This window comes from Capricornis sumatraensis, chromosome 1 (assembly GCF_032405125.1).
Source record: "Capricornis sumatraensis isolate serow.1 chromosome 1, serow.2, whole genome shotgun sequence".
Lineage (NCBI taxonomy): Eukaryota > Metazoa > Chordata > Mammalia > Artiodactyla > Bovidae > Capricornis > Capricornis sumatraensis.
In genome coordinates, this window is record NC_091069.1 from 190,325,995 (window position 1) to 190,352,141 (window position 26,147).

The 26,147-nt window shown below is 38.5% G+C and overlaps 1 protein-coding gene across 3 annotated transcripts in view; it reads left to right on the forward strand.

Annotated features, from left to right (window-relative positions):
- The window catches only part of MCCC1 (methylcrotonyl-CoA carboxylase subunit 1), a 52,645-nt gene that overhangs the window by 17,162 nt on the left and 9,336 nt on the right, over positions 1 to 26,147 (forward strand). For 2 of the 3 annotated variants that reach the window (XM_068967163.1, XM_068967172.1), the window contains exons 5-15: positions 2,630 to 2,751; positions 3,180 to 3,327; positions 3,416 to 3,537; positions 7,054 to 7,165; positions 10,064 to 10,145; positions 11,864 to 11,991; positions 14,796 to 14,979; positions 18,084 to 18,193; positions 19,750 to 19,966; positions 22,214 to 22,300; positions 25,865 to 25,914. In XM_068967163.1, coding sequence (XP_068823264.1) covers positions 2,630 to 2,751; positions 3,180 to 3,327; positions 3,416 to 3,537; positions 7,054 to 7,165; positions 10,064 to 10,145; positions 11,864 to 11,991; positions 14,796 to 14,979; positions 18,084 to 18,193; positions 19,750 to 19,966; positions 22,214 to 22,300; positions 25,865 to 25,914 — 1,362 coding nt within the window. The remainder of the gene's footprint in view (positions 1 to 2,629; positions 2,752 to 3,179; positions 3,328 to 3,415; positions 3,538 to 7,053; positions 7,166 to 10,063; positions 10,146 to 11,863; positions 11,992 to 14,795; positions 14,980 to 18,083; positions 18,194 to 19,749; positions 19,967 to 22,213; positions 22,301 to 25,864; positions 25,915 to 26,147) is intronic. The other variant, XR_011144643.1, reaches the window with a different exon arrangement.

The following is a 26,147-nucleotide window of genomic DNA, read 5'->3' on the forward strand; positions in this document are numbered from 1 at the left end:
ATTCCTTGAGGCCATTCCCATAAGTGTTTGAACATTATTGTTTGCAAAGAGACAGCTGCTTTTCTTTTTAGTTTCAAAAAGAGAGTATTTATCTAGTTAATCAGGGTTCTGTTGAATTAAGTGTCTGTTCCAAAAGAAGGGAGGCTAGCAACAAACACTTTGAAAATGAAATTAAGGAAGCAGTTGTATTTGCAATAACATCAATGAAAATCAGACACTTAGTAAAAAAGTTAGTTCAAGACCTATCTACTGAAAACTATGAAACATTTCTGAGAAAAATTAAAGACCTACACATGCATGTTTATAATAGCATTAATCATAATAGCCAAAAACTGAGAAAAATCCAAATTAGTAAAAACCAATATGTGTGGGCTTCCCTGGTAGCTCAGTGGTAGAGAATCTACCTGCCAATGTAGGAGACACAGGTTCAATCCCTGGTCAAGAAGATCCCACATGCGGGAAGCACCTACACCCGTGTTCAGAGCTTGGCAGCCGAAACTGCTGAGCACGTGGCCACGACTGCTGAAGCCCTTGTGCCTGGGGCCTGTGCTCCACAAGGGAAGCCACTGCTATGAGGAGCCTGTGCACCACCAGAGTAGACCCTGCTCCCCTCAACGAGACAAGCCCCGGCAGCAGCAAAGACTCAGCACAGCAAAAATTCAATGACTAAAAATAAATAAAATTATTTTTTTTAAATGTGATATAGCCATATAGTCTGTAAACAAAAGTGGTATATATATCCTTGTTGTGGCATGCATCAGTACTCTTTCTTTTTCTTTTTGCTGGTGAACCACAGAAAATTATGGTAAGTTTAAGCCAGACATATAAAATTGTGGACTATATGGTTCCATTATATGAGTCTTCTAAAAGAGGTAAAATTATATAGAAAGAAAGCAAGTCAGTAGTTGCTTGGTTCTGTGAGCAAGGATTCATCATTTATGCATACGGGCATATAGGAATTCTGGCAGAAGTGTCATAAAGCTGGGGTATAGTCACAGTCCAGTTACAGCACAGTTATCTAAATGTGCTCGATTCATCAGACTGTAAATGGGTGAATGTTTCATATTGTAAATTCTACCTTTAAAAAAGCTGTTAAAAAATCAGATAGGACTGGCATGTAGACCTGTTTTACTTTGCCTTACATAAATAATATTTAACATTTCATATAAAATGACTAAAATCGAACTTTGGTTTAAAAGGAACAAAACTCTGAGCTGACCTCAAAATGTGATTATTTGTATTCAGTATCTAGCATATTGCTATGTGCTGTTCCTAAGATGTGGGTTTTTCTAGTCACAGGAGTTTCCCAGATGTCTAAAGCTTACCCCTTTTATTTTGAAAGGTTCTTTGGACATAACGGTTTTGAAATAGAGTTGGATAAGCTTTTTCCTTTTCACATTCTCTTGATTATAATTATACATACTTAATTATTATTTTAAAAGGACAGAAATGCCCTCAGGAGTATTGAAGTTGAAGTTGCCTTACTCCTTGCTAAACCACATAAGCCTGTTCCGCTTTTTACTCTCTTCTCTTTTGTCCCTTTTCACTGTCAGGATGTTTCTCTTAGAAATCTTGCAGTCATTCAGTTACTGATTTTCCTCTTCTGTGGGATAAGACAGCCAAGTAAATTTCTTAAAACTCTGAGTAAGTTGCAAGTGATTAGGTTAAAATCTAAGAGGGTCCTTTTTCACTGAAGTGTATACAGACTTTACTACTGTTTGACTGTATGACTCTTGTTTGATTCTTAGCTTTTTTTCTGGAAAGCCAGCATCAGCAGATAGTGACCTGAAGCTAAATGAGTTAGTATTGTGTAAGGGTGCTCTTTGCAACTTTTGGGCACACGGTTTCAGTTCTAGGCCAGCTTTGTAGAGAGAGCAAACCGCCACCTACCTGCTTTACCACCCTGAAGTTCTTTACTCCTAACTGCAAATATTCCTTGACATTTCATATATACCTGAAAGAATTTAAAGCAGGATACTTACCTACTAATGTTCATAGCAACATTATTCACAGTAACCAAAGCAGTCTCATGTCTATCAGATAGACACGGATGAACAAAATGTGGACTATAACTGCAGTGGACCATTAGGCAGCCGTAAAGAGGATTGATATTCTAATAGAAAATTGCATGCTAAATAAAATAAGCCAGAGACAAACAGGCAAATATTGTTTGATTCCCTTTTATCAGGTACAGAAAAGATGGAAAATAAAATAGAGGTTATCAGGGAATGGGAAATTATTATTTAATAGGTATAGAATTTGGGGGTTGATGGATGGTGATGGTTGCACAACATTGTGAGCATACTTAACACCACTGAACTATACACTGAAAGTGGTTAAAATGGTAAATTTGATATGATATTACCACCATAAAAGAAATATTGGTTTTTCTGTTTCAGGTAAGGCTTCAGAACTTTAGTATGAAAATTCAGTTGTAAATCAAATATGCTTCAATTAAAAATATATTAGAAAAGTAAAGTTCGGACGTCTCTTTGGAAACATGTTCTGATAGAGACCATGTGTACCTGTCAGCATAGGGAGGGGCCTCCCCAGAGGGAGATGCCATCACCTGTGCCGCAGTCTGCCAGTGGGGCACCAGAAAGCTTATCTGTTCATTTCTCCCTTCTAGGCTATTCATCCAGGATATGGCTTTCTCTCAGAAAACATGGAATTTGCTGAACTGTGTAAGCAAGAAGGAATCATTTTTGTAGGTCCTCCTTCATCAGCAATTAGAGACATGGGTATAAAGAGGTATGAGCGTATATCTTTTAAATATGGCCATCAGAAGATTAATTGAAATGGTTTATTTTACCTACGATAGACCTAGGTAATAGGTTAATATATCTTTATGTCACAATATGTATATGCCACTACAATGCATTACAGAAAATATTCAAGTATCAAGCATAATAATTGTGTTGGTAATCAATATGTTGATCAGTTTTTTGGGATTAAAAAACAGGCTGGAATGAACTACCATATGAAAACTGGGTTGAGAAAACTAGTAGATATTTTAACAATTGTATTAATATTAGTTGTCTCAGACTATAGTCCTTTCTTTCCTATGGAGTGTTTTCTTTTTAAAGTTCCATTGTATTTTATAGACTCGGCAGTATTTGTGTTTTTCTTGTATGAAATAATTCATAGCTTTGGGGCGTATCAATTTTTTTATTCTAAAGCACATCTAAATCCATCATGGCTGCTGCTGGAGTGCCTGTTGTGGAGGGTTATCACGGGGAGGACCAGTCAGACCAATGCCTGAAAGAGCACGCTAGGACAGTTGGTTACCCCGTCATGATTAAAGCCGTCTGTGGTGGAGGAGGAAAAGTAAGGTTGTGCGTGCTTGTATTTTCTGTTTTGGACTAGTCTAAGTTGTTTTACTTATACTGTAGACATCACTATCTTTCCATCTTAGGGTATGAGGATCGTTAGATCTGAAAAAGAATTTCAAGAGCAGTTAGAATCAGCACGGAGAGAAGCTAAGAAGTCTTTCAATGATGATGCCATGCTGATTGAGAAGTTTGTGGACACACCAAGGTAGGTTCAGCTCTTTTTTTCTGACTCAGATTTTAAAATTGAGTTAGAAATGCAAGCACATTATGTAAAATATAAAGTTCTAAGAGTACATGAGTACATCAAGTTCCTCAGTCCCACTCCACCTATTAAGGTATGTAGTCCTCCAGGCATTTTCTACATGAATAGAAACATTTATGCATAGACACACAGAATACAAGATACATACAGAAGAACAGTAAATAGAACCTTAATAATATATGCTAGTATTATATGGTAGACATCTTTCTCTGGCAGTAAATACAGATATACCTCATTCTTTTTATTGGGTGTTTATTGGTTCCATGATAAAGATGTATCATTAATTCATTCATTGTATTTCTTGTTGATGGCATTTAGTCTTTTCAAAGTAAAATTCTTGTAAGAAATTAAGCTTTATATTACAGAACTCTGTAAGCATCATCTGAGATGTTCAGAAAATGGAAATAGTTACCCAACTTGAATTGTAATTATAAGTGATATGTTAACAAATAATACTAATAACTCACCCTTATTTTGCACTTAACCATGGCCAGGGTTTAAGTATTTCACATGTACTAAGTAGTAATCTTAGTATATTTCTAAGATTCTTTGCAACCCTGTGGACTGTAGCCTGCCAGGCTCCTCTGTCCATGGGGATTCTCCAGGCAAGAATACTGGAGTGGGTTGCCATTCCCTTCTCCAGAGGATCTTCCCAACCCAGGATTCGAACCCAGGTCTCCTGCATTGCAGGTGGATCCTTTACCACTGAGCCACCAGCGAAGCAAGTAGTAATCTTGCTGTCCTTCCATTTCTAATCTAATTCCTGCAACAGTCCCATTAGGTACGCCCTGTTCTCTTTTTTTCAGGTGAATATACTGAGCAGCGGAGTGGTCATCTGAATTGCCTGAGGTCTCCAAATTAGGAATTGGTGAAGCTGAGATTTGAACCCAGGCAATTTGACTCTGGAATTCACACTCCCAGTGACCACACTAAACTGCTTCTCTGGGTGCCACTATAGCAAATACCATATGCATTTCTAATTTATTTTATTAGAAATCTTATTTTCACGTGTATTGCTTAAAGTAAGATACTGATTATAAAAGCTTCTTGTTTCATAGATTTTGTGTTAAATATACAGACACACACATATATAAACCTGTAAGTCAAAAGTGACTTTATCAAGAATAATTCATTTTGTAACAATAACCAGAGAGAGATTTACCTTGAAGATGATGAGCTAAAGCTTCAGTCCCTTCTCTTCTTTGGGCACCTTTGAAGATTCTATACCTATTTTTTGTACTTTTCTTAAAGTGGGCTCCCAAATTGTTTTTATTTCAAGCCTTACAAAATTTAGAATTGTCCCTGAGCATGGCACAGTAAATTAAATTCATTTAGAATGTGACAGTTTAAAAAAAGTCAGTCTCAAAATATTTTATTCATGATAGGCATCAGGAAAAGTAATATAAATACATTACAAACTTGAAAAATACAAGATATGGAAAACAAAATCATTATAAGTATTAGCATTTCTACATATTTGTCTTCTGTATTTTCTAGTAATAACATTTCAATATCATGATAATCACACTATTTTATATTCTGCTAAATAATTACTTGTTGAATTAATGGAGGGCCAGAAGAATGTGGTGCCAATAACTGAGAAAAGTAGAAATCAAAATGTATTATATATCTGATTAGAACTATTGAGCTTATTTGAAAGGTTGGGATAGGTAATAGTCTTCAAAGTGTACTATTTTAATCTAAAAAAAAAAATCAGACTCCTTCCTCACTTTATATTCAGTATACATTCTAGATGGATTAAAAGTGTAAATAGGAAAATAAAAACTTTAGAACTCTTAGAAAATATCAAGGCATTCCTACTAGAAACCAGCTGCATCTGTGTATCTAGCCAGACCCCGGCAATGACTGAATTGGAGTGACTGGGATTTGATGCACTTCCTGGTTCTCAGACACTGTGCTCCAGAATCTCTACGTTAGATAAAACAACACAGAAAAGGATCATCAGAAAAAGGGAAATAACAAGAGTGATTTGACAACTGTAGGAATCCTAACAGAACACAGATTGTCAGAGGGCGTCCTTTGTAAAGAGCCAAGGGAAAATGTTTCCAGTTTCTGAGACGTCAGAAAAGAGCTGTCCTGTGCTCTTGGTGTGGCCTCCAGTGCTCCTTTCAGAGCTTGGAGTTCCTGCTTCAGTGTCTCCTTCCCTGGGACAGCTAAAGGATAAGGGGGCGTCAGTGGGTGCGGTAGAGTCAGGAACTTGGATCTCTATAATGAAAGGAAGATTACTAGGGGGACATAGAATCTCTTGGGCTTTCGATTCTTAATTGATCTCACAGATAAGTTTATTCAAAATAATGATAGCGAGAATGAGTTTGGTGTTGGTAGCTTACGAGTAAATAAAACCAGAAAAGATCAAGGAGGCAAATCCAAAAGGAAGAAATCAGCTCCTATTATTTTGTCAAGAGAATATGTTGGACAAATTGGGACATTTTAAAATAGAACATTCAGTAGAAGTGATACGTGAAGGAAAAACATATCTTCCAAGGGGTTTAATGAAGTGTTCATGAGGTGAACAAAACGGAACAGAAATGAGCCATTGTGCTGAAATAGGACATCAGAAGACTTCCTGGATTTTTAAAAATTTCTTGTATGTTTGATGCTTTTTACTCTAAAAACTCAACCGAGGGCTTCCCTGGTGGCTCAGTGGTAAAGAATTCAGTTGCCAGTACAGGAGACGCAGGTTTGATCCTTGAATCAGGAAGATCCCCTGGAGTAGGAAATGCCTACCCACTCCAGTATTCTTGCCTGGGAAATCTCATGGACAGAAGAGCCTGGCAGGCTGGAAGAGAGTGAGACACAATTTAGCAACTAAATAACAAAAATTGAACTGCAAAAAAATTTCTGTATTTTAGTGGTGAATGTGTGAGATGAACTACAGTGTGAACATGTCAAAATGAATCTCCTGGGAAGAATGCTTTCATGTTCACCAAATGGTCTGGGTTACCCTTCTTTTTTTAAATGTGAGGTGCATTTATTCTTAATATGATTTCTGATAATTATACTATGTTACACTCAACATTAAAGTGACTTTTTTTGTTTTTTTATTCAATATTATATGTTCTAAAAAACTAATGATCCATGTAAATTTATTCCCTAACCTTTCTATGGGATAAGCCCTTGTAATTTTCAGTCCGCCTTAGTTTAAAATCTGACTATAAGAGTTGCTTTTTTAAAATCCTCCAGTCATTTAAAAAAAATGTTGTCACTGACTTTTGGAGGATACAGGACATGCAGCTGTAGGTTGTAATTTTGATATAGTCAGATTTATCAGTCTTTCCCTTGTCAGCTTGTATTTGCTACTTCCTCCTACTGTGAGGTCATAGATACGGTCTCCAGTGTTTTCTCAGTTTTCTTATTTCTCACTCATTCCATGTATATAATTTTTTTTCTTGAATGTTCAACCTACAAATGGAGACTTTTCGTTGGGTTTTTAAATAGGCATGTAGAAGTGCAGGTGTTTGGTGACCACCATGGCAATGTCGTGTACTTGTTTGAAAGAGACTGTAGTGTACAGAGGAGACATCAGAAGATCATTGAAGAGGCCCCAGGGGTAAGGATCTTGTAAAGAAATTTGTCCGCTTTTCTATATTGTAAACCCCATACTTTCATGTCAGAAATCTGTGAAGCTAGTGTCTCCCTCAAAGTGCTGCTGAACAGCTGCTCTCCAGTAGTAGTAATCCGATTTCACTGTGGTGCTAGGGATGAGGAGCAGGTTGGTGTTCAGAGGGCACACTAGGGCTTGGATCCTTCTGGATAGTGTCTAGAAAAAGCTGCCCTGATCCACTTTGGACCTGGCTTACAGTAAACAGCTACTGTTTCCATGCAGATTTTAAATTGTAATTACCTAGCATGTTTGAAGAATGTTAATTGAATGTATTCTTTCTGAAGAAGACTCCTTAACTGCTACTTCAGATGTTCCTAAAATATACTAATGGTATTCCCAACTTAAAGGTTTTATTGTATAGGAGAGCTATTTGCTCTTATTTGGCAACTTTGTCCCCTTAGAATTGTGTACATCTCTTTGAGACTACCTCTTGATTGGTACAGCTTGTTTTCTGGGTCATGGTCTACTCCTGCTGCTGCTGCTGCTGCTGCTAAGTTGCTTCAGTCGTGTCCAACCCTGTGCGACCCCATAGACGGCAGCCCACCAGGCTCCCCCATCCCTGGGATTCTCCAGGCAAGAACTACTCCTAGAATTACCTATTTTGGGATTTACATTTCTTTGCAACCTGCTACTGCTATAGGCTTCTTTTGTGTCCGAAGTTATATATGAGTTTTTTAAAAATATGTATTTCTAAAAGATCATGGATCTAAAGTTTCTGGTTAATCAGTTTGTTATTCTCATACTATATTCAGACTTTAATTTCTGTTGCAGAATATATTGTACTGTTTCAAGTTGTTGTTCAGTCACTAAGTCATGTCTGACTCTTTGAGACCCTATGAACTGCTCCACACCAGGCTTCCCTGTCCTTTACTGTCTTCCAGAGCTTGCTCAAACTCATGTCCTTTTGAGTCGGTGATACCATCCAACCACCTCATCCTCTGTCATCTCCTTCTCCTCTGGCATTCAATCTTTCCCATCATCGGGGTCTTTTCCAGTGAGTCCACTCTTTGTATCAGGTGGCTGAAGTATTGGAGCTTCAGTTTCAGCATCAATCCTTCCAATGAATGTTCAGGGTTGGTTTCCTTTAGGATTGACTGGTTTGATCTTCTTGCGGTCCAAGGGACTCTCAAGTCTTCTCCAGCATCACAATTTGAAAGCATCAATTCTTTGGCACTTAGCCTTCTTTATGGTCCAAATTTCACATCCTTACATGACTACTAGAAAAACCATAGTTTTGGCTATATGGACCTTTGTCAGCAAAGTAACGTCTCTGCTTTTTAATATGCTAAGTTTGTTCTTTCCTTCCAAGGAGCAAGCACCTTTTAATTTCATGGCTGCAGTCACTGTCTGCAGTGATTTTAGAGCCCCCCAAAATAAGATCTGTCACGGTTTCCACTTTTTCCCTTTTATTTGCCATGGAGTGATGGAACTTGATGCCATGATCTTAGTTTTTTGAATGTTGAGTTTTAAGTCAGCTTTTTCACTCTCCTCTTTCACCCTTATCAAAAGGCTCTTTAGTTCCTCTTCATTTTCTGCTGTTAGAGTGGTATCATCTGCAAATCTGAGGTTAATATTTCTCCTGGTAATCTTCATTCCAGCTTGTGATTCATCCAGCCTGGCATTTCACATGATGTAGTCTGCATATAAATTAAGTAAGCAGGGTGACAATATACAGCCTTGACGTACTCCTTTTCCTATTTGGAACCAGTCTGTTGTTCCATGTCTGGTTCTAACTGTTGCTTCTTGACCTTCATACAGATTGCTCAGGAGGCAGGTAAGGTGGTCTGGTATTCCCATCTGTTGAAGAATTTTCCACAGTTTGTTGTGATCCATACAGTCAAAGGCTTTAGAGTAATCAATGAAGCAGAAGTAGATGTTTTTCTGGAATTCTCTTGCTTTTTCTATGACCCAGTGAATGTTGGCAATTTGATCTCTGGTTCCTCTACCTTTTCTAAATCCCACTTGTACATCTGGAAGTTCTCAGTTCACGTACTGCTGAAGCCTAGCCGAAGAATTTTGAGCATAACCTTATTAGCATGTGAAATGAGCACAACTGTATGAAGTAAATGTCAACAATTTCAATAAATCCTTATTTTCAAGCAGTGATTGCATAAATAAAAATCTGTTGAGCACCACTGAACAATGTTAAAAAGTTTTGCCTACTTTTGATATACATTTCTCTTTATGAACACTTTTTTATTTTTGGCTGTGCCATGCAGGATCTCAGTTCCTCAACCAGGGATTGAACCCATACCTCCTGAAGTGGAAGTTCAGAGTCTTAACCACTGACTACCAGGGAAGTCCTTGAACATTTCTTATTAACTTGCAATCTCAAGGTTTACCTTTATTCCAAAGTAATTTTGGGACATATGACCCATATTCCTTTACTCATTTTGAGACAAAAAGAGATTGTTCAAAGTTTTAGTACTGATACAAGTAATTTTAACTGCACACATGGCCGTGAAGGTTATTTTGGTGAATCCCCTGGTGGTCTAGTAGTTAGAACTTTGCACTTTCACTTCCATGGGCCCAAGTTCTATCTCTGGTCAGAGAGCTAAGATCACACAAGCCAAAAAGCGCAGCCAAAAAGAAAGAAAAGATGGTTATTTTGTAGGTGCTAAGTAATATCTGCAATTCATAGAAATTACTAACAGAATCATTATACTTTGTTACATAGACAGTTGAACTGTGGTGTAAGACAGAATTTCATGATGAAATAGATATATATCCTTATTATCTCTTTAATGTAGTATTTGTGACATAGAAATGTAACATTGAATCTTAATGGAAACCTCTTGTAGAACAAAGTACTAATGGAAATTTATTTCAAATATTTTTTCATAGCCTGGTATTAAACCTGAAGTAAGAAAAAAGCTCGGAGAAGCTGCAGTCAGAGCTGCTAAAGCTGTAAATTATGTTGGTGCAGGTATTTTAAGATTTGCTTCTAATAGAAGGGGAGGAAAAATTATTTGTGTTTTGAAAGGCAAATGAAATACATAGTTTTTAAATCATTGACTTTCAAACTTTTGACTATATCCACATTAAGAAATACATTTTACATTTGGATCCAGTATGCGAACATAAATGTTGGTTTACATACATATATATTTGGGGGAAACATTTAAACAGTACTTAGCCTAATTATATGTAATGCTATTTGATGTTTTCTACCCTATTTTAAAATAAAATCATTAAAATGAAATTTTTGCATTTTTTAAAATTAGTAAACTTTAGCTTTTTAGAGCAGTTTTAGGTTCAGAGGAAAATTGAGCAGCAAGTTCAGAGAGTTCCCATGCCCCAGGTGCCCCTACACACACAGCCTCCTCCTCTAGCAATATCCTGTACCAAAACAGTACTTTTGTTACAACTGATGAACCTGCATATACACATCTTTATCACCCAGGGCCCATAGTTTACAGTTTGGATTCACTCTGGATGTACATTCTGTGAGTTTGGAGAAGTAGATAATGACATGCAGCCCACATTTATCCACCATTGTAGCATCTTACAGAATAGTCTCAGTGCCCTAAAGATACTCTTAGTCTTCCCTGTCTCCAGTTCCTGACAATCACTGACTGTTTTATTGCCTCCATAGTTTGTCTTTTCCGGAATGAATCATACAGTACATAGCCTTTTCATTGTTCAGATTGGCGTCTTGCACTTAGTAATATGTATTTAAGTTTCCTCCATATGTTTCCATGGCTTGATAGCTCATTTCTGAATTATAAATAAAGCTACTATAAACAGCTATGTACAGGGTTTTGTGTGGACATAGTTTCAGTTCTTCTGGGCAAATACCAGGAAGTATGATTGCCAGATCACAGGGTAAGAGTATGTTTGATTTTGTAAGAAACTACCAAACTGTTCAAAAGTGGCTGTGCCATGTTGCATTTACACCAGCTTGTGGGAGAGTTTCTGCTGCTCTTCATCCTTACCAGCATTGGTGTTGTCAGTGTTCCAGGTTATGGCCATTCTAATAGGTGTGTATCTCAGTGTTTTAATTTGCATTTCCCTGATAACGTCTGTGACAAGTTGGGAAGAACTGACATTTTGATAATGTTGAGTCTTCCTACCCATGAACATTTCTCCATTTATTTAGTTCTTCTCAATAAATGTTTTAAATGTTTAAAATAATAAAACAAAGGAAAATTTCTATTAAAAAAAAAGAAGACATTAACATAATGTTTAGTTACTGAGTAATCTCCCAGTGGGTCACTAGAAGAAGGACTTTTTTAAAGACACTTCCAAAGCACACAATCAAGAGAAAAAAATGTTGTGTTTTTCTCCACGAAGTTAGAGTGAGATGGGATGTCAGAGTGTGAGGTTTCTAGGGACTTGGTGCACAGGAGCAGTAACACATGGTCCAGTCATGTTCTCACTGGTCTGACAGTTGACTGATTCATAACTTGGGCTTGCCATTTGCTCAAAACCCCAAACGTACTTTTCTGTTGTTAAATTTCATGTGGCTCCCTAGTTTTGAGAATCATTTGCTGCGACAAAATTTGAGATGTTTTCTTCATGAAAAGCAAACTGTTTACTATTCAATGAAGGTGGCCATAAAACTTGATATGATCTTTTGTGAAAGATTTTGATTCCTATTGACTTAATGCTGTTGAAATGTGACCACTGTATTTTATATTCTAGGAACCGTGGAGTTTATCATGGACTCAAAGCACAATTTCTACTTTATGGAGATGAATACAAGGCTGCAAGTGGAACATCCTGTCACCGAGATGATCACAGGAACTGACTTGGTGGAATGGCAACTTAGGGTGGGAGTATTTTTTCTGTTAAAGATCAGTGTTGAGAATGTGTTCCCTTCTGGCCTCTTAAAAGAAGGTGTCACTTTGGATAAGGGTTCAGTTCTTCGTGGTTGTCATAAGTATAGGAAAATGGGAGGTTAATGGTGATGTTACATTTGGTGCACTTTATGGACTCAGATTTCTAATCTGTCACTTAGCATCTTTCCCCCTTAGACCTGGGGCAGCCAACAGGCAAGCTGCTGTCAGTGAGGCTTGGTTGTGACCACATTGTCTCAACGGCAAAGCCTTGTCTTCTGCCTGAGGCCACGTCATTCAGGACCAGGCCGTCATTAGATTTTAGAGGCAGGATAGATGCTTGCCAAGGTGAAATAAGCTAAGAAGAGTTGAGAATGAAGAGCTAAAGGAACAGTTCAGATTTACAGAGTGGTCTCTGTGCAAGTTCTGACACACTATTGATGGCCCATAAAGGGATGAGTGTGGCCATTTAGAATAAATGTCTAAAAAATGTTCAGAGCACTTTGGCATTGCTATGACACAGTATTCTACTGAACTAGTACGTCTACAGCGTCTCCTCACAGCCTAAATCAGAGTTTTACAAAGCTTATTGCCTCAGATATTAATGATAATAACTTTGACTGTTTTGTTCTCTTTATTAAAAACAGTAGATTTTTACAGTCTATTTTTTAACATCATAATGTTTTTAAGTAGTATGAATGTTCTTAATCTCTGTAGGGTTCTTTGTTCTCTATATACCTGAATCTAGATTATTTTTTCAGTGTTGTGATGCTAAAGTCTTGATTATTTTGATAATTTTATCTTTGCAAAATTTCTGTGGACAATAATATAACATTCCTTTTGCTGGTTCCTTGGGGATGATTGGTGGTTTTAACTGAGCCATAAGATTCTTCTGGCCTCTGTAGCCTTAGGAGCTACACATCAGGCTAGTAAGTGTTAGTGTGTGTCAGGAAAACTATATTGGGTTTAGAAACTTTTGAAAAGAGTGCTTATGTTTCCAGAATTCAAGGAAAATAATTTTTCTTGAGTAGTAACCAGAAGAGTTCAAGATTTTTAAATCATGAAGGAGTAAGTGTTTCTAAGAATGAAGGAAAAGAAAGCTTTTGGATATGAAGGGGAACCAGTAGGCATTTATGTCTGCAAGTTGAGAAACTATAAGAGCTTTAGAAAGAGAAATAGGCTTTTATTATCTGAGGAAGGTTTCTAGAGCTTAGGGATGCCACTGGATCTTATTTATGCTGTTCAAGACACTTTGGAATCTGGCTTCCAAGCAGAGGTAAAACAATGGGTCTCACCATGTGGTGAATCAAGAGTTCAAGCTCCAGGGCCTATCTCTCGAGTCACTAGCTTCCTGGAGTGAGTATGCAGTGATGTGAGCCCCTGGCTGCAGGCTCAGATGGTTAGCAGTGTTAGCATAGGCTGGTGAAATGTCCAAGGTCCAAGGGGTTCCAAAGAGTCAGTGTCTAAGCCCGAGTGAACTCAGATGAGATTTCCAAGAACTCAGAAACATGGTTGGGCCAGTCTCTTCTGGGTCCAGATAGAAGCCAACTTCAGAGGGAAACAGATAAAGATAAGTCAGGTTGAAATTGAACTATATAGTCAGAAATAAAATCACATCTTAGAATATGAACATATAGTCATTCTTTTCCTTTTTTATACTAAAACAAATGGAATTCCTTACCAAAACATTACAGAGGATTTTATTATAAAGGATAGGAATGAAAAAATAAAAACTAACACTTACTGAGTATTTACTGTATGCCAGGCATTTTTCTCTGAAGCATTAAGAGGTTACAGAAACTTACCCAGAATTGAGTATGCCTAAAACAGAAAAAGTATAGAGACAGAATTTGAACCCAGGCAGTAGGGCTGCAAAGTCTCTGATTCCAAACACTGTACCATAAAGGCATGCAGTTCAGTCCATTTTCCTTTCATTTTCACTGATGTAGTTCCTGATTTTTCTTATTTACAGATTTTAAGAGATGAAACCTTCGCTTGTTTTATGCTCACCTATCTAGTGCAGTGTGCTGCTGAGTTACTAGTTTTTCCCTATATCTTTTGCCATTTCAGTTTGTCATTTTCTCATCTTGGAGGAAAACTCAAGGATAGAGTAAAGAGTGACAGTGTGCCCTCCAATAGCCTTTTCCAAAGTATTCTAGTTGAAGAGAGAGATTTGTTGTATTGGTATATAAGAGCCAAAATAACAATAATTAGAGTAATGATTAACAATGCTGATTATCCTGTTTATAATCTGGTGTCCTGCAATATATATGAAATAAAATTTAAAAACTCTGTGTTCCCCTGCCTGTTTTGCGTGATCACTTGGTGGTGAAGATAACAAAGATGGCGAATGCCGTATGCTTTAGCCATAGCTGTGAATAGAGTCCTAAACGCTGACTAACACTTTCCTATAAGACAAGATTGACATGGCAACTGAGCGCTAATATTTTAAGTGAAAACTGAGACTATCTTGCTAGTAAGAAATTTTAGTTTCCATTATATTGATAAAGCACTGATACTGACATTTATAACTTAGTGATCAGTTTGCCTGTTTTCTCTATTTTAAAATTGTAGAGACCTATTGTAATTAATGCAATATTTCCAGGCTGCATCTGTTTTTTAATCTATTTTTGCTTTTGCCTAATACCCAAGTGGGTGGACAAAATAAGAGTTTTTAATTGGCTTCATTATAAAGTCCAAATGTACATTTTATGTAGAAAAAGGCAAGACCATTTATGCAGTCTCATAGCCGCTATCAGATGGATTTTCGTAATAAGCACATACTCTTCTTTTACCAGATTGCAGCAGGAGAGAAGATTCCTTTGAGCCAGGAAGAAATCACTCTGCGGGGCCATGCCTTTGAAGCTAGAATATATGCAGAAGATCCTAACAATAACTTCATGCCAGGGGCCGGACCACTAGTGCATCTCTCCACCCCTCGAGCAGACCTTACCACTAGGATTGAAACTGGAGTACGGCAAGGTAAAGTGAAATTAAAGGACAAAGTCTCAGTGGTTAAAATTTTTTGGTGCATTATTGGTTTTGGAGAGGGTCTTTTCCTGTGTCTTGTGGATGTATCTAGTATGTTTTCAAAATAAAGGATTTCTTTGACTTCTCAGTAATCTTTTCCTTTTGGAATAGTCACTTTTAAAGAATAACTAGTACTGGGGCTTCCCTGGTGGTCCAGTGGCTAAGACTTTAAGCTCCCAATGCTGGGGGCTGGGGTTCGATGCCTGGTTGGGGAACTAGATCCTGCATACTGCAACTAAGACCCGTTGCAGCTGATTATGAAGAATAAAATAAAAAAAATAAAAACAGATGGCTAAACATTTTTTTTTTTTAAAGAAGAGCTAGTATTTTTAAGCAGTACTGCAGTCTTTTTTGAAATGCAGCAACACTTAAACCTCACCAACAAATATTTTCTGGTATTGTTTTATATTTTTATTTTGCCTAGTTCCAAATATAATTTAAGGTGACTGATATCTGCTATGCCCAAGGCACTCTGCCTTCAAGTTACTAAAAGTCAAACTGAAAAATTAATAAACTTAGTGCAAGCTAAACAGTAATTTTAAAAAGTTAAAAAATAACAATGCAAGAGCTAGTACAGTTCACATATGATTAATAACCATGGTCATAACAGTTATTTAGCGCTTACTATGTACAGGTACTGTTCTAGGTGTTTTTTCTACATGGGCTCCTTTACTACCCTATGATCACCTCCATTTTCCAGATGGGGAAACCAGGGCACAGAGAAGTGCCTTCTCCAAGGTCACCATTGGAGCCCAGATGTAGACTTGGGCATTCTGGCTCCAGGTCTATGAGGTGAGCCACCACCATCTATTGCCACCTTAACTTTAGTTGCCAGAGAAGTTATACAGATGGTGAGTGATAAAATATAGAAATCCTCAGGAATAGCAGGTTATGTTAGGCTGGTGTAATCGGGACATGTTTCTAAGAGGAAGTCTGGAGTGAATTTGAATAGCCAGATTTAAAAGCATACAGAAAAGTGAAGAAAAGAGGATTTAACAAAAGGTGTGTTTGAAGAACTGAGAGAATATGTGGCTGGAGAAAAGGATTCAGGGTGGTGAGTAATTGGAGATGTGGCTGGAGGTATAGAATAAGAGCAAATCATATAGGATCTAGAAAGCCAAAACGAGGAATTAGGACTTCTTAACAATAAATTGCAGGTGATACCACTCTAATGGCAGAAAGTGGAGAGGAACTAAAGAGCCTTTTGATGAGGGTGAAAGCAGAGAATGAAAAAAATGGCTTAAAACTCAACATTCAAAAAACAAAGATCATGGCATCTGGTCCCATCACTTTATGGCAAACAGATGGGGGAAAAAATGGAAACAGTGGCAGATTTTGTTTTGGGGGGCTCCAAAATCACTGCAGATGGTGACTGTAGCCATGAAATTAAAAGATGCTTCCTCTTTGGAAGAAAAGCTATGACAAATCTAGACAGCATATTAAAAAGCAGAGACATCACTTTTCTGACAAAAGTCTATATTAGTCAAAGCTGTGGTTTTTCCATTATTCATGTATGGATGTCAGAGTTGGACCGTAAAGAAAGCTGAGTGCCGAAGAATTGATGCTTTCAAATTGTGGTGGAGAAGACTCTTGAGAGTCCTTTGGACTGCAAGGAGATCAAACCAATCAATCCTAAAGGAAACCAACCCTTAATATTCATTAGAAGGACTGATGCTGAAGCTGCAATACTTTGGGTACCTAATGTGAGGAGCCAACTTATCGGAAAAGACCGTGATACTGGGAAAGATTGAGGGCAGGAGGAGAAAGGGGTGTCAGAGGACGAGATTGTTGGATGGCATCACCAACTCAATGGACATGAGTCTGAGCAAACTCCAGGAGATAGTGAAGGACAGGGAAGCCTGGCATGCTGCAGTCCATGGGGTTGCAGAGTCAGATATGACTTAGTGACTGAACAATAACTACAACAAGAAACTGGCAGCATTTTGAGAGCTCTGGATAACCTACAGCAAGTGTGGTAGTCAGTAAAGTTTTTAGCATATCAGTGAAACTTCATAGAGAGAAGAGGGGACTTGCTATAGGAAAGAAAAGGAATCTAAGGCAAGCAAAGCTTGCAGTATAGTTTAATAAAAGTGCTCAAAGGATAACAGATAAAATTCTCAGACAGACTCCCCGATTTATCCTGGCCCTGGGAAGGATAATCTAGTACAGGAAGCTTTCCCCAACCCTCTTTTGTGTCCCCTTGTGTATTCCTTGGGATTCCCCCTTTATATCATCTCGTGATGATCTTTTGCTTCTTGTAAAATTTCTCCATTAGACTAGGAGTCGTACAAGAGGGACTAGGTCTTCTATGTTACATTTGCAGGACTTTGCTCAAGCTGAGGCCTGGAAGGTGTTCGGTATGTGTTGGTGGATGGATGGATGGGTGGATAAGGGAGTGTAATCTAACCTCTTGATTGTATAGATGAAGACTCGGGTTCAGAGGGGTCAAGTGATCTGCCAAAATCACAAAAACATCTTTGAACAGTATTCTTTGTATACCTCATCCTTTTGACTTGAACCATTTCTAACCAGTGAGATGTGCATAGTTCAGTTTCTTATTCTCTGAGACTCTGACACAGTAATGATAGCTGCTGTTTATCAGCTCTGCCAGGTATGGCAATTTGGCACTTGATTGTCAATCCTCCAGCAACCATATAGAATAGAGGAATTATTTTCTTTATTTTTCTGATGAGGAAACTGAGGGGGTGGAGGCAAGGAAACGCCAAGGACAGAAGTGATTGTGATATGAGGGTTTCCACTGACTTCCAAAATAAGAAGGGAAAAGAAGATTCAGAGGAAGTTAGGATGGGGCAGACCAGCCTGTGTGCCATTGGATGACTCTTTTGGGGCATGGTGTTCTTGATAACCATACCCTCCTTCAACTTCTGTTTTTAAATCCCTTTGAGCCTCAGTTCCTCGTGAATAAAGTGGTGGTAATGATATCTGTCATGAGAATAAACTGTGAAATGTACAGAAAGCTCCAGAAGAATGTCTTGCTTGTCATATTTTCTCTCTTTTAAGTTTTAACTTTAGTTTCTGTGGTTTTTCAACTTCAGGAGATGAAGTTTCAATGCATTATGACCCCATGATTGCAAAGCTGGTTGTGTGGGCTGCCGATCGCCAGGCAGCCTTGACAAAACTTAAGTACAGCCTTCGACAGTACAATGTGAGTGAGCTGGAGCCGTGTTAGTGACCGTGATGATCTCTGGATCTCTATAGCCAAGTGTGTCCGTTACGACTGGTCGACCTTTGTCCTTGTCAACTTATTTCTACCAATTTCCCATATGTCACAACAAAATTATTTCCCATGGGAGAATTTCCCATGGGTCAGAATACAGTTTGAAGACTTCTGATTTCAGCTAGAAAGGAAAGATTGCAGGACTAAAACTATTAGCATCAGTGTTAACCTCAGTGGGATTCAATGGGAAATTTCTACTCAACCTGTAGATAAGGCCAGCAACACAAGTGTGGCCAATCCTCTGATGTTATTTTCTGCCAAGGAAAATAATTATGTTCAGTTTTATCCATTTGAAAGAGTTTGTTGCTTTTCTGTAACTATGCATTTCCTTGGTGCAATAAGCCCCATACCATGCTGATTTAGTGTCATAGAAGGATTTCTTATTAACCCATGATATTCAAGTTACCATGTTCCGTGAATTTGATCAAACCTCCAGTTTCTGTGGCTCCACCCACACTGGCCTCCTTGCGACTCCTTTGACACACCCAGCATGGAGCCACATGTTCCCTTTCTCCCTCCAGAATTTTATTGCCCCATGTGATTCCCTCCTCACTGCCCTCAGCCCTGCTGACCATGATCCTTAGAGTCCTTCCCAGGCCTCCCCACGGGACCCTTTGCTGCCCTCTGTTCCTTTGAGTGAGTGAGTGATTGAAGCCGCTCAGTCGTGTCCGACTCTTTGCGACCCATGGACTGTAGCCCACCAAGCTCCTCCATCCATGGGATTCTCTAGGCAAGAATACTGGAGTGGGTTGCCATTTCCTTCTCCAGGGGATCTGACATTATAGTAGATATTTATTTATAGATATTGTTATTTGTCCCTTGATGTTAGCTTTGTGATGGCAAGGACTTTGTTTTGTTCCTCGCCGTGTCCCCAGTACTGGGGTCGGAGCCTGGGACCTAAAATGCTCTCAGTAAATGGCTATTAAATAAATGGATGAGTGAGAAAATGAATGAATGAACCTAAGAGCTCAGACAGCTGGTTTTGTCCTAGATCCCGTTTATTGGGTGGATTTGGGTTAATTCTATACCTTTTCTTATTTTTATATCAGTGTGTACCAGTTGAATTTTACTGTTCAGAGGAAGCTCTTTTCAGGTTGTATAATCCTACCCCTCACCTGTGTAGCAATCCTATTCTGTCTGCAGTCTTCCTTGTTCATGGGAGTGTTCTGAGAAGCAAGTCTTCAGTATCTTGCACATAAATCTCATTTCAGTTTCTTAATGTTTACTTGCTTTCCCAACCTAAGTCAATTAAACATCTCCACACTACCTTCCCAATACCATTTCCTACATCCTGTTTATCATAGTGAATTAATGTAATGTGAAGTGCAAATGCATAATGATGGTGAAATGAATTTGTTTTGTTTTTCCTGAGAGTTAGTCATGGTCAAGAATACTTAGTAGAAAGAGCTGATGCCATAGATATGTTTTCCTGAGTATGTTGTTTTCCCCACTTACTGGGGACATGGACATTTTTTCCTCCCTAGATTGTTGGACTGCACACCAACATTGACTTCCTCCTTAGCCTGTCTGGCCACCCAGAGTTTGAAGCTGGGAACGTGCACACTGATTTCATCCCTCAACACCACAAAGAACTGTTGCCTGACCGGAAGACCACAGCTAAGGAGTTTTTATGCCAGGCAGCTCTGGGCCTCATCCTCAAGGAGAAAGCTGTGTCTGATGTCTTCAAAATTCAGACACAAGGTATGGGATATTTTTCTATTTCTTCTGCTTTGCAAAATTTAATGAATAATCATTGAACATGCTTTTTTTTTTTTTCTGCCATGCTGCATGGCTAATGGGATCTCAATTCTCCAGCCAGGGATTGAACCCAGGCCACAGCAGTGAAAGTCCAGAACCCTAACCACTAGGCAGCCAGAAACTCCCAGTTTTCTTTTGTTGTCACTCCTGCCTCCCTTTTCTTCCTTCCTCTGCTAAAGTGTTTTTAGTATCAAGTAGAGCTCTTTACATAATATGGGTGCACCCAACAGCGTGCTTTAACCCATTCAGTGTAACTTAACCCATCACCTAAACAACGTAGAGATGGACTTATTTTCAAGAAAACACCAGTTCTCCCCACATCTTATGCTGTTATCCCTTAAAACTTCTTTTTGTTTTGTTTTTTCTAATTCACTTTTTATTTCCTTCCAACTTCTTTATTCACCACTCCCTGCTTAGTTGTATCCTCCATACCTACAGCAGCTTTCTTGGTCCTAGAGACAAGACCGAGCACTGGAGATGCTCAGATTCCCTTAAGTTACCCGTAATTTATTGTTGGGTTAATTCTTCTGTTCTCTCTTTTTAAAAAATATTTATTTGGCTGAGTCAGGTTTAAGTTGTGGCACATGAGATCTTTCGTTGTGGTGTACAGACTCTCTAGTTGTGGCACACAGGCTCCAGAGCGTGTGGGCTCAGCAGTTGCCACAGTTGGGCCTAGTTGCTCTGTGACGTGTGGGATCTTCGTTCCCTGACTAGGGATCAAACTTGAGTATCTTGCATTGCAAGGCAGATTCTGAGCCCCTAGACCACCAGGGAAGTCCCCTTCCTCTCTTTTTCTATTCTGAGATGAAATTTCTGACTAGCTAGATACCTAGGTATTTCATCACATCGTAGAGTCTGGGACTATGACAGGGAGTCATCCTGGCTGCCATGTGTGTGCATCCCTGCGTCAGCATTCCCACTGAGTTGTTGCCCACTATCTTCCTAACACCTCAGGAAGCTGGAAATTCATGCTGAAAATTCATTAGTCAATTACAGTTTCAGTCAATTCTCCACTAAGAAGTTCTTCCCACTTGGTTGAGCAAAATCTGAACTCTCCCACATTTGCTCCATAATATTTCCTCAGGCTGCCTCTGATCTTTGAAGCAAACAGGGAAAAAAAACCCTGAATCCATTTATCCCTTCATTATTATTATTAGGATTATTATATTATTATAGGATCCTATTATTCAGATCTTTAATTTCTAGATTCATTCAAGAAAGTGATATTGAGGGCTTCCCTGGTGGCTGAGTGGTAAAGAACCTGCCTGCCAATTCAGGAGACGCAGGTTCAATCCTTGGTCCAAGAAGATCCCACATGCTGTGAAACAGCTAAGCCTGTGCGCCACAGCTACTGAGCCTGTGCGCTAGAGCCTGGGAGCCGCAGCTACTGAGCCCATGGGTTGCAACTACTGAAGCCCCTGCAGCCTAGAGCCCTGTGCTCCACAGCAAGAGAAGACGCTGGTGAGAAGCCTGCCCACCGCAGCCAGACGAGAAAAGCGCACACAGCGGTAGAGACCCAGCACAGCCGTAAAGGAATTAATAAGTAAAATTTTAAGTTATAGTGAAAGCTTAAAATATATAGCTATATTTGGAGATTTGTACTCTGTCCTCATTTTGTCCTTTTACATTAAATAAATTCATGTACCTATACCCCATCTGGTATTCCTAAGCCTGGACTTAGCTGTTTTAGAGTGGAGTGTCCTCTTACTCTTACTTTCCTTTTTAAATTAAAATTTATAAGCAGCCCAGAGAGGAGTTTCAGAATACATTGCTTCAATTTAGCTACTCCGTAGCTCCTGGAGATTATCTAACAGAGGGTGAACACGCAAGTCTCTAGGGGAAGGCCAGTAACAGAGAAGAGCGGAAGAGGCCAGGTGAAAGAAAAGTAATGGGTAGTGAGGATTCGGGTGGCCTGGAATGCATTTGCCCTGTCAAAACTGTGACCACTGTGCAGTTTATGCTGCCAGAGGTGGAAAGTTGAGGTTGTAAATATTCTGATTTTTCAAGAAAAACTGGGATTTTTTTCATGTAAAATTTCCTGAGATGTAAATAAAAGTATCTAAATTTAAAGCATTGCCTAGAATAAAGAAAACATATTTGAGCTGTCAGTATAGGACCTCTGTTTTATGTTTTCTCTTGTTAGTAGGCCTGATGTTCATAAATTTGTTGTTGAATTTTCAATTTTTCTAGATCAATACTCTCCTTTTGCATCCAGCAATGGAAGAAGACTGAATATCTGTTACTCTAGAAACATGACTCTTAGGGATGGTAAAAACAGTAAGTAATGTTTTATTAAAAAAGAAATGTGCTTCATAGAAATAGATCACATTTACTGGAAAAAAAAGAATTCAGCCTGGCCATGATCAATTACATTTTTTAAGATCCCTAGCCTAAACGTTAGAAGGAAGCATGCCAAAATAATAGAATTGACTGGCTCTGGGTGGTAGAGTTAATGATATTTATTTTTCTTTTTCACACTTGTTCTATATTTGGTAAATATTTTAAAAATAGGTCGTAAAACATACATAGAAAAATGAAATGAAATATACAAAACACTAGTGAGATTACCATTGGATGCTGGGATTTGAGGCACTTCTTTCCCTCCTCTTCTTTGTACTTTCATGGCTCTGCCATTTTTCTTCTGCAAGTGTGTATGACTTCTAAAGAAGAAAGTAACCAGAACTTCTCCAGGGGAGAATTGCCCACCCCACCACTCACCAGGCAGCATTAACGAGGGGGAGTCACTGTTAGACCCACTTATTGCTGATGAAACTGAGACAGGGGAGGTGCAGTTACTCAAGGCTATTAAGTAGCAGAACCAAGACTGACACCCAGTCTTTCTGGCCTTGACCCCTGTCCTGTTTCCACCACTTAAGTCAGCCAGGCCAGAAGCCATGGGCCTGAATCAGAGTAGAGTGATGGGAATGGACAGGAAGAAATGTAGAGCACAGGTCTTCAGGGGGAAGAACTTGGCAGCTCTCTGGTGACTATTGGAGGTGAAAAGCAGAGGAAGAGGATAAGGCAAGAATGACAAGTTATAAACCTGGATGATAAGAAAAACGGTGTCAGTCATGGAGTTCACAGGTCAGGAGGGAAGGCAGGTAGAAGGGGTGATGATTTGTTGGCCCCATTAGGTTTATTTTAAGATGCCAGTGGAGGATCCTGCTGGGAATGACTAACCAGAGTTCTGGAGTAGGAAGGTCAGGCTGGAAACAGATTTGAGCTGGGAGCCTCAGAATGCTGGTTAATGTGTCAGGTGTAGGTGAAATAACTTTGGTCTGCATGCTCTACCCCACAAAATTTCCATCTCCTAGGGTAGTTTTTAACCTATTCTCTAGTCACATAATGATATAAGTATATTTTGTATTATATTTGTATAGTCTGATACAGTTTATAAAGTGCTTTCACATTTAATCATTTACATTCTCATACCCAGTTAATGGGTCAGAATGGATCAGAAAAGCAGGATTATATTTTATTTTTTATTTTTTAAAATTTATTTATTTTAATTGGAGGCTAATTACTTTATAGTATTACAGTGATTTTTGCCATACATTGACATGAATCAGCCATGGGTGTACATGTGTTCCCTATCCTGAACCCCCCTCCCACCTCCCTCCCCATCCCATCCCTCTGGGTCATCCCAGTGCACCAGCCCTGAGCACCCTGTCTCATTCATTGAACCTGGACTGGCGATCTGTTTCACATATGATAATATACATGTTTCAATGCTTTTCTCTCAGATCATCCCACCCTCTCCTTCTCCCACAGAGTCCAAAAGACTGTTCTGTACATCTGTGTCTCTTTTGCTGTCTCACATATAGGGTTATCGTTACCATCTTTCTAAATTCCATATATATGTGTTAGTATACTGTATTGGTGTTTTTCTTTCTGGCTTACTTCACTCTGTATAATAGGCTCCAGTTCCGTACACCTCATTAGAACTGATTCAAATGTATTCTTTTTAATGACTGAGTAATATTCCATTGTGTATATGTACCACAGCTTTCTTATCCATTCGTCTGTTGATGGACATCTAGGTTGCTTCCATGTCCTAGCTATTATAAACAGTGCTGTGATGAACATGGGGTACATGTGCCTCTTTCAGTTCTGGTTTCCTTGGTGTGTATGCCCAGCAGTGAGATTGCTGGGTCATATGGCAGTTCTAGTTCCATTTTTTTTAGGAAATCTCCACCGTGTTCTCCATAGTGGCTATACTAGTTTGCATTCCCACCAATAATGTGAGAGGGTTCCCACACCCTCTCCAGCATTTATTGTTTGTAGATTTTTGGATCACAGCCATTCTGACTGGCATGAGATGGTACCCCATTTGTTTATTTTTGCTTTTATTTCCAGTATTCTGGGAGATGGATCATAGAGGATCCTGCTGTGATTTATGTCAGAGAGTGTTTTGCCTCTGTTCTCCACTAGGAGTTTTATAGTTTCTGGTCTTATGTTTAGATCTTTAATCCATTTTGAGTTTATTTTTGTGAATGGTGTTAGAAAGTGATCTAGTTTCATTCTTTTACAAGTGGTTGACCAGTTTTCCCAGCAGCACTTGTTAAAGAGATTGTCTTTACTCCATTGTATATTCTTGTCTCCTTTGTCAAAGATAAGGTGTCCATAGGTGCGTGGATTTATCTTTGGGCTTTCATTTTGTTCCATTGATCTATGTTTCTGTCTTTGAACCAATACCATACTGTCTTGATGACCGTAGCTTTGTAGTATAGCCTGAAATCAGGCAGGTTGATTTCTCCTGTTCCATTCTTCTTTCTCAAGATTTCTTTGGCTGTTCGAGGTTTTTTGTATTTCCATACAAATTGTGAAATTATTTGTTCTAGTTCTGTAAAAAATACCATTGGTAGCTTGATAGGGATTGCATTGAATCTATAGATTGCTTTAGGTAGTATACTCATTTTCCAATCCATGAACATGGTATATTTCTCCATCTGTTTGTGTCCTCTTTGATTTCTTTCATCAGTGTTTTATAGTTTTCTATATATAGATCTTTTGTTTCTTTAGGTAGATATATTCCTAAGTATTTTATTCTTTTCGTTGCCGTGGTGAATGGAATTGTTTCCTTAATTTCTCTTTCTGTTTTCTCAGTGTTAGTGTATAGGAATGCAAGGGATTTCTGTGTGTTAATTTTGTGTCCTTCACTATATTCATTGATTAGCTCTAGTAATTTTCTGGTAGAGTCTTTAGGGTTTTCAATGTAGAGGATCATGTCATCTGCAAACAGTGAGAGTTTTACTTCTTCTTTTCCAGTCTGGATTCCTTTTATTTCTTTTTCTGCTCTGATTGCTGTGGCCAAAACTTCCAAAACTATGTTGAGTAGTAGTGGTGAGGGTGGGCACCCTTGCCTTGTTCCTGACTTTAGGGGAAATGCTTTCAGTTTTTCACCATTGAGGATAATGTTTGCTGTGGGTTTGTCATATATAGCTTTTAAGAAAAGCAGTATTTTAAATGTCTTAGGATCACAGAGATGATCATACCACGGATGGCAGATTTGGGCCTTAAGCCAGAACTTCTCTTTCCCAATTAATTACATTTTCTACTATGACACTACAGCCTTTCTTGTTGAGGAGAAAATATCCAAAATATCCTATAACTATAAAAGGGTTAAAACTTCAGTTTTAAACAAGAAAAGTCTGAAATTCACCTTTATTGAAACCTGATTTTTTAAATTTTTTTAAACTTTATTGTCAGGGAGTTAAAACATGTGGATATCCCTAAAAACTAGTTTTCCTTAGGTTGAAAGTGAGGTTTTTCAGAACCTCAGTTACTGAATAAATGTATGTCTTCTAACTTTTCTTCAATTTCCCCACTTTTTCCATAAAGATGTAGCCATAGCTGTAACATATAACCGTGATGGATCATATAGCATGCAGGTAAGCCTCCTTGGTTTTGTTCTACAGCTCAGAGCTGAATCTGATTTCTCTCATAAAGAGTAGAGCACGTTTTCACTCTTTACTTTCTTTGAAGCCATTGATTATCATGTCTATAGTTAGGAGAATGTCATGAGCTTTTATTTCAGACCAATTTGGAAAAATTACCCCCTATACAGTTTCTGATTATTTACTCAGTTTGGCTGTAATTTCCTTAAGAATAAAAACTTGGTTAA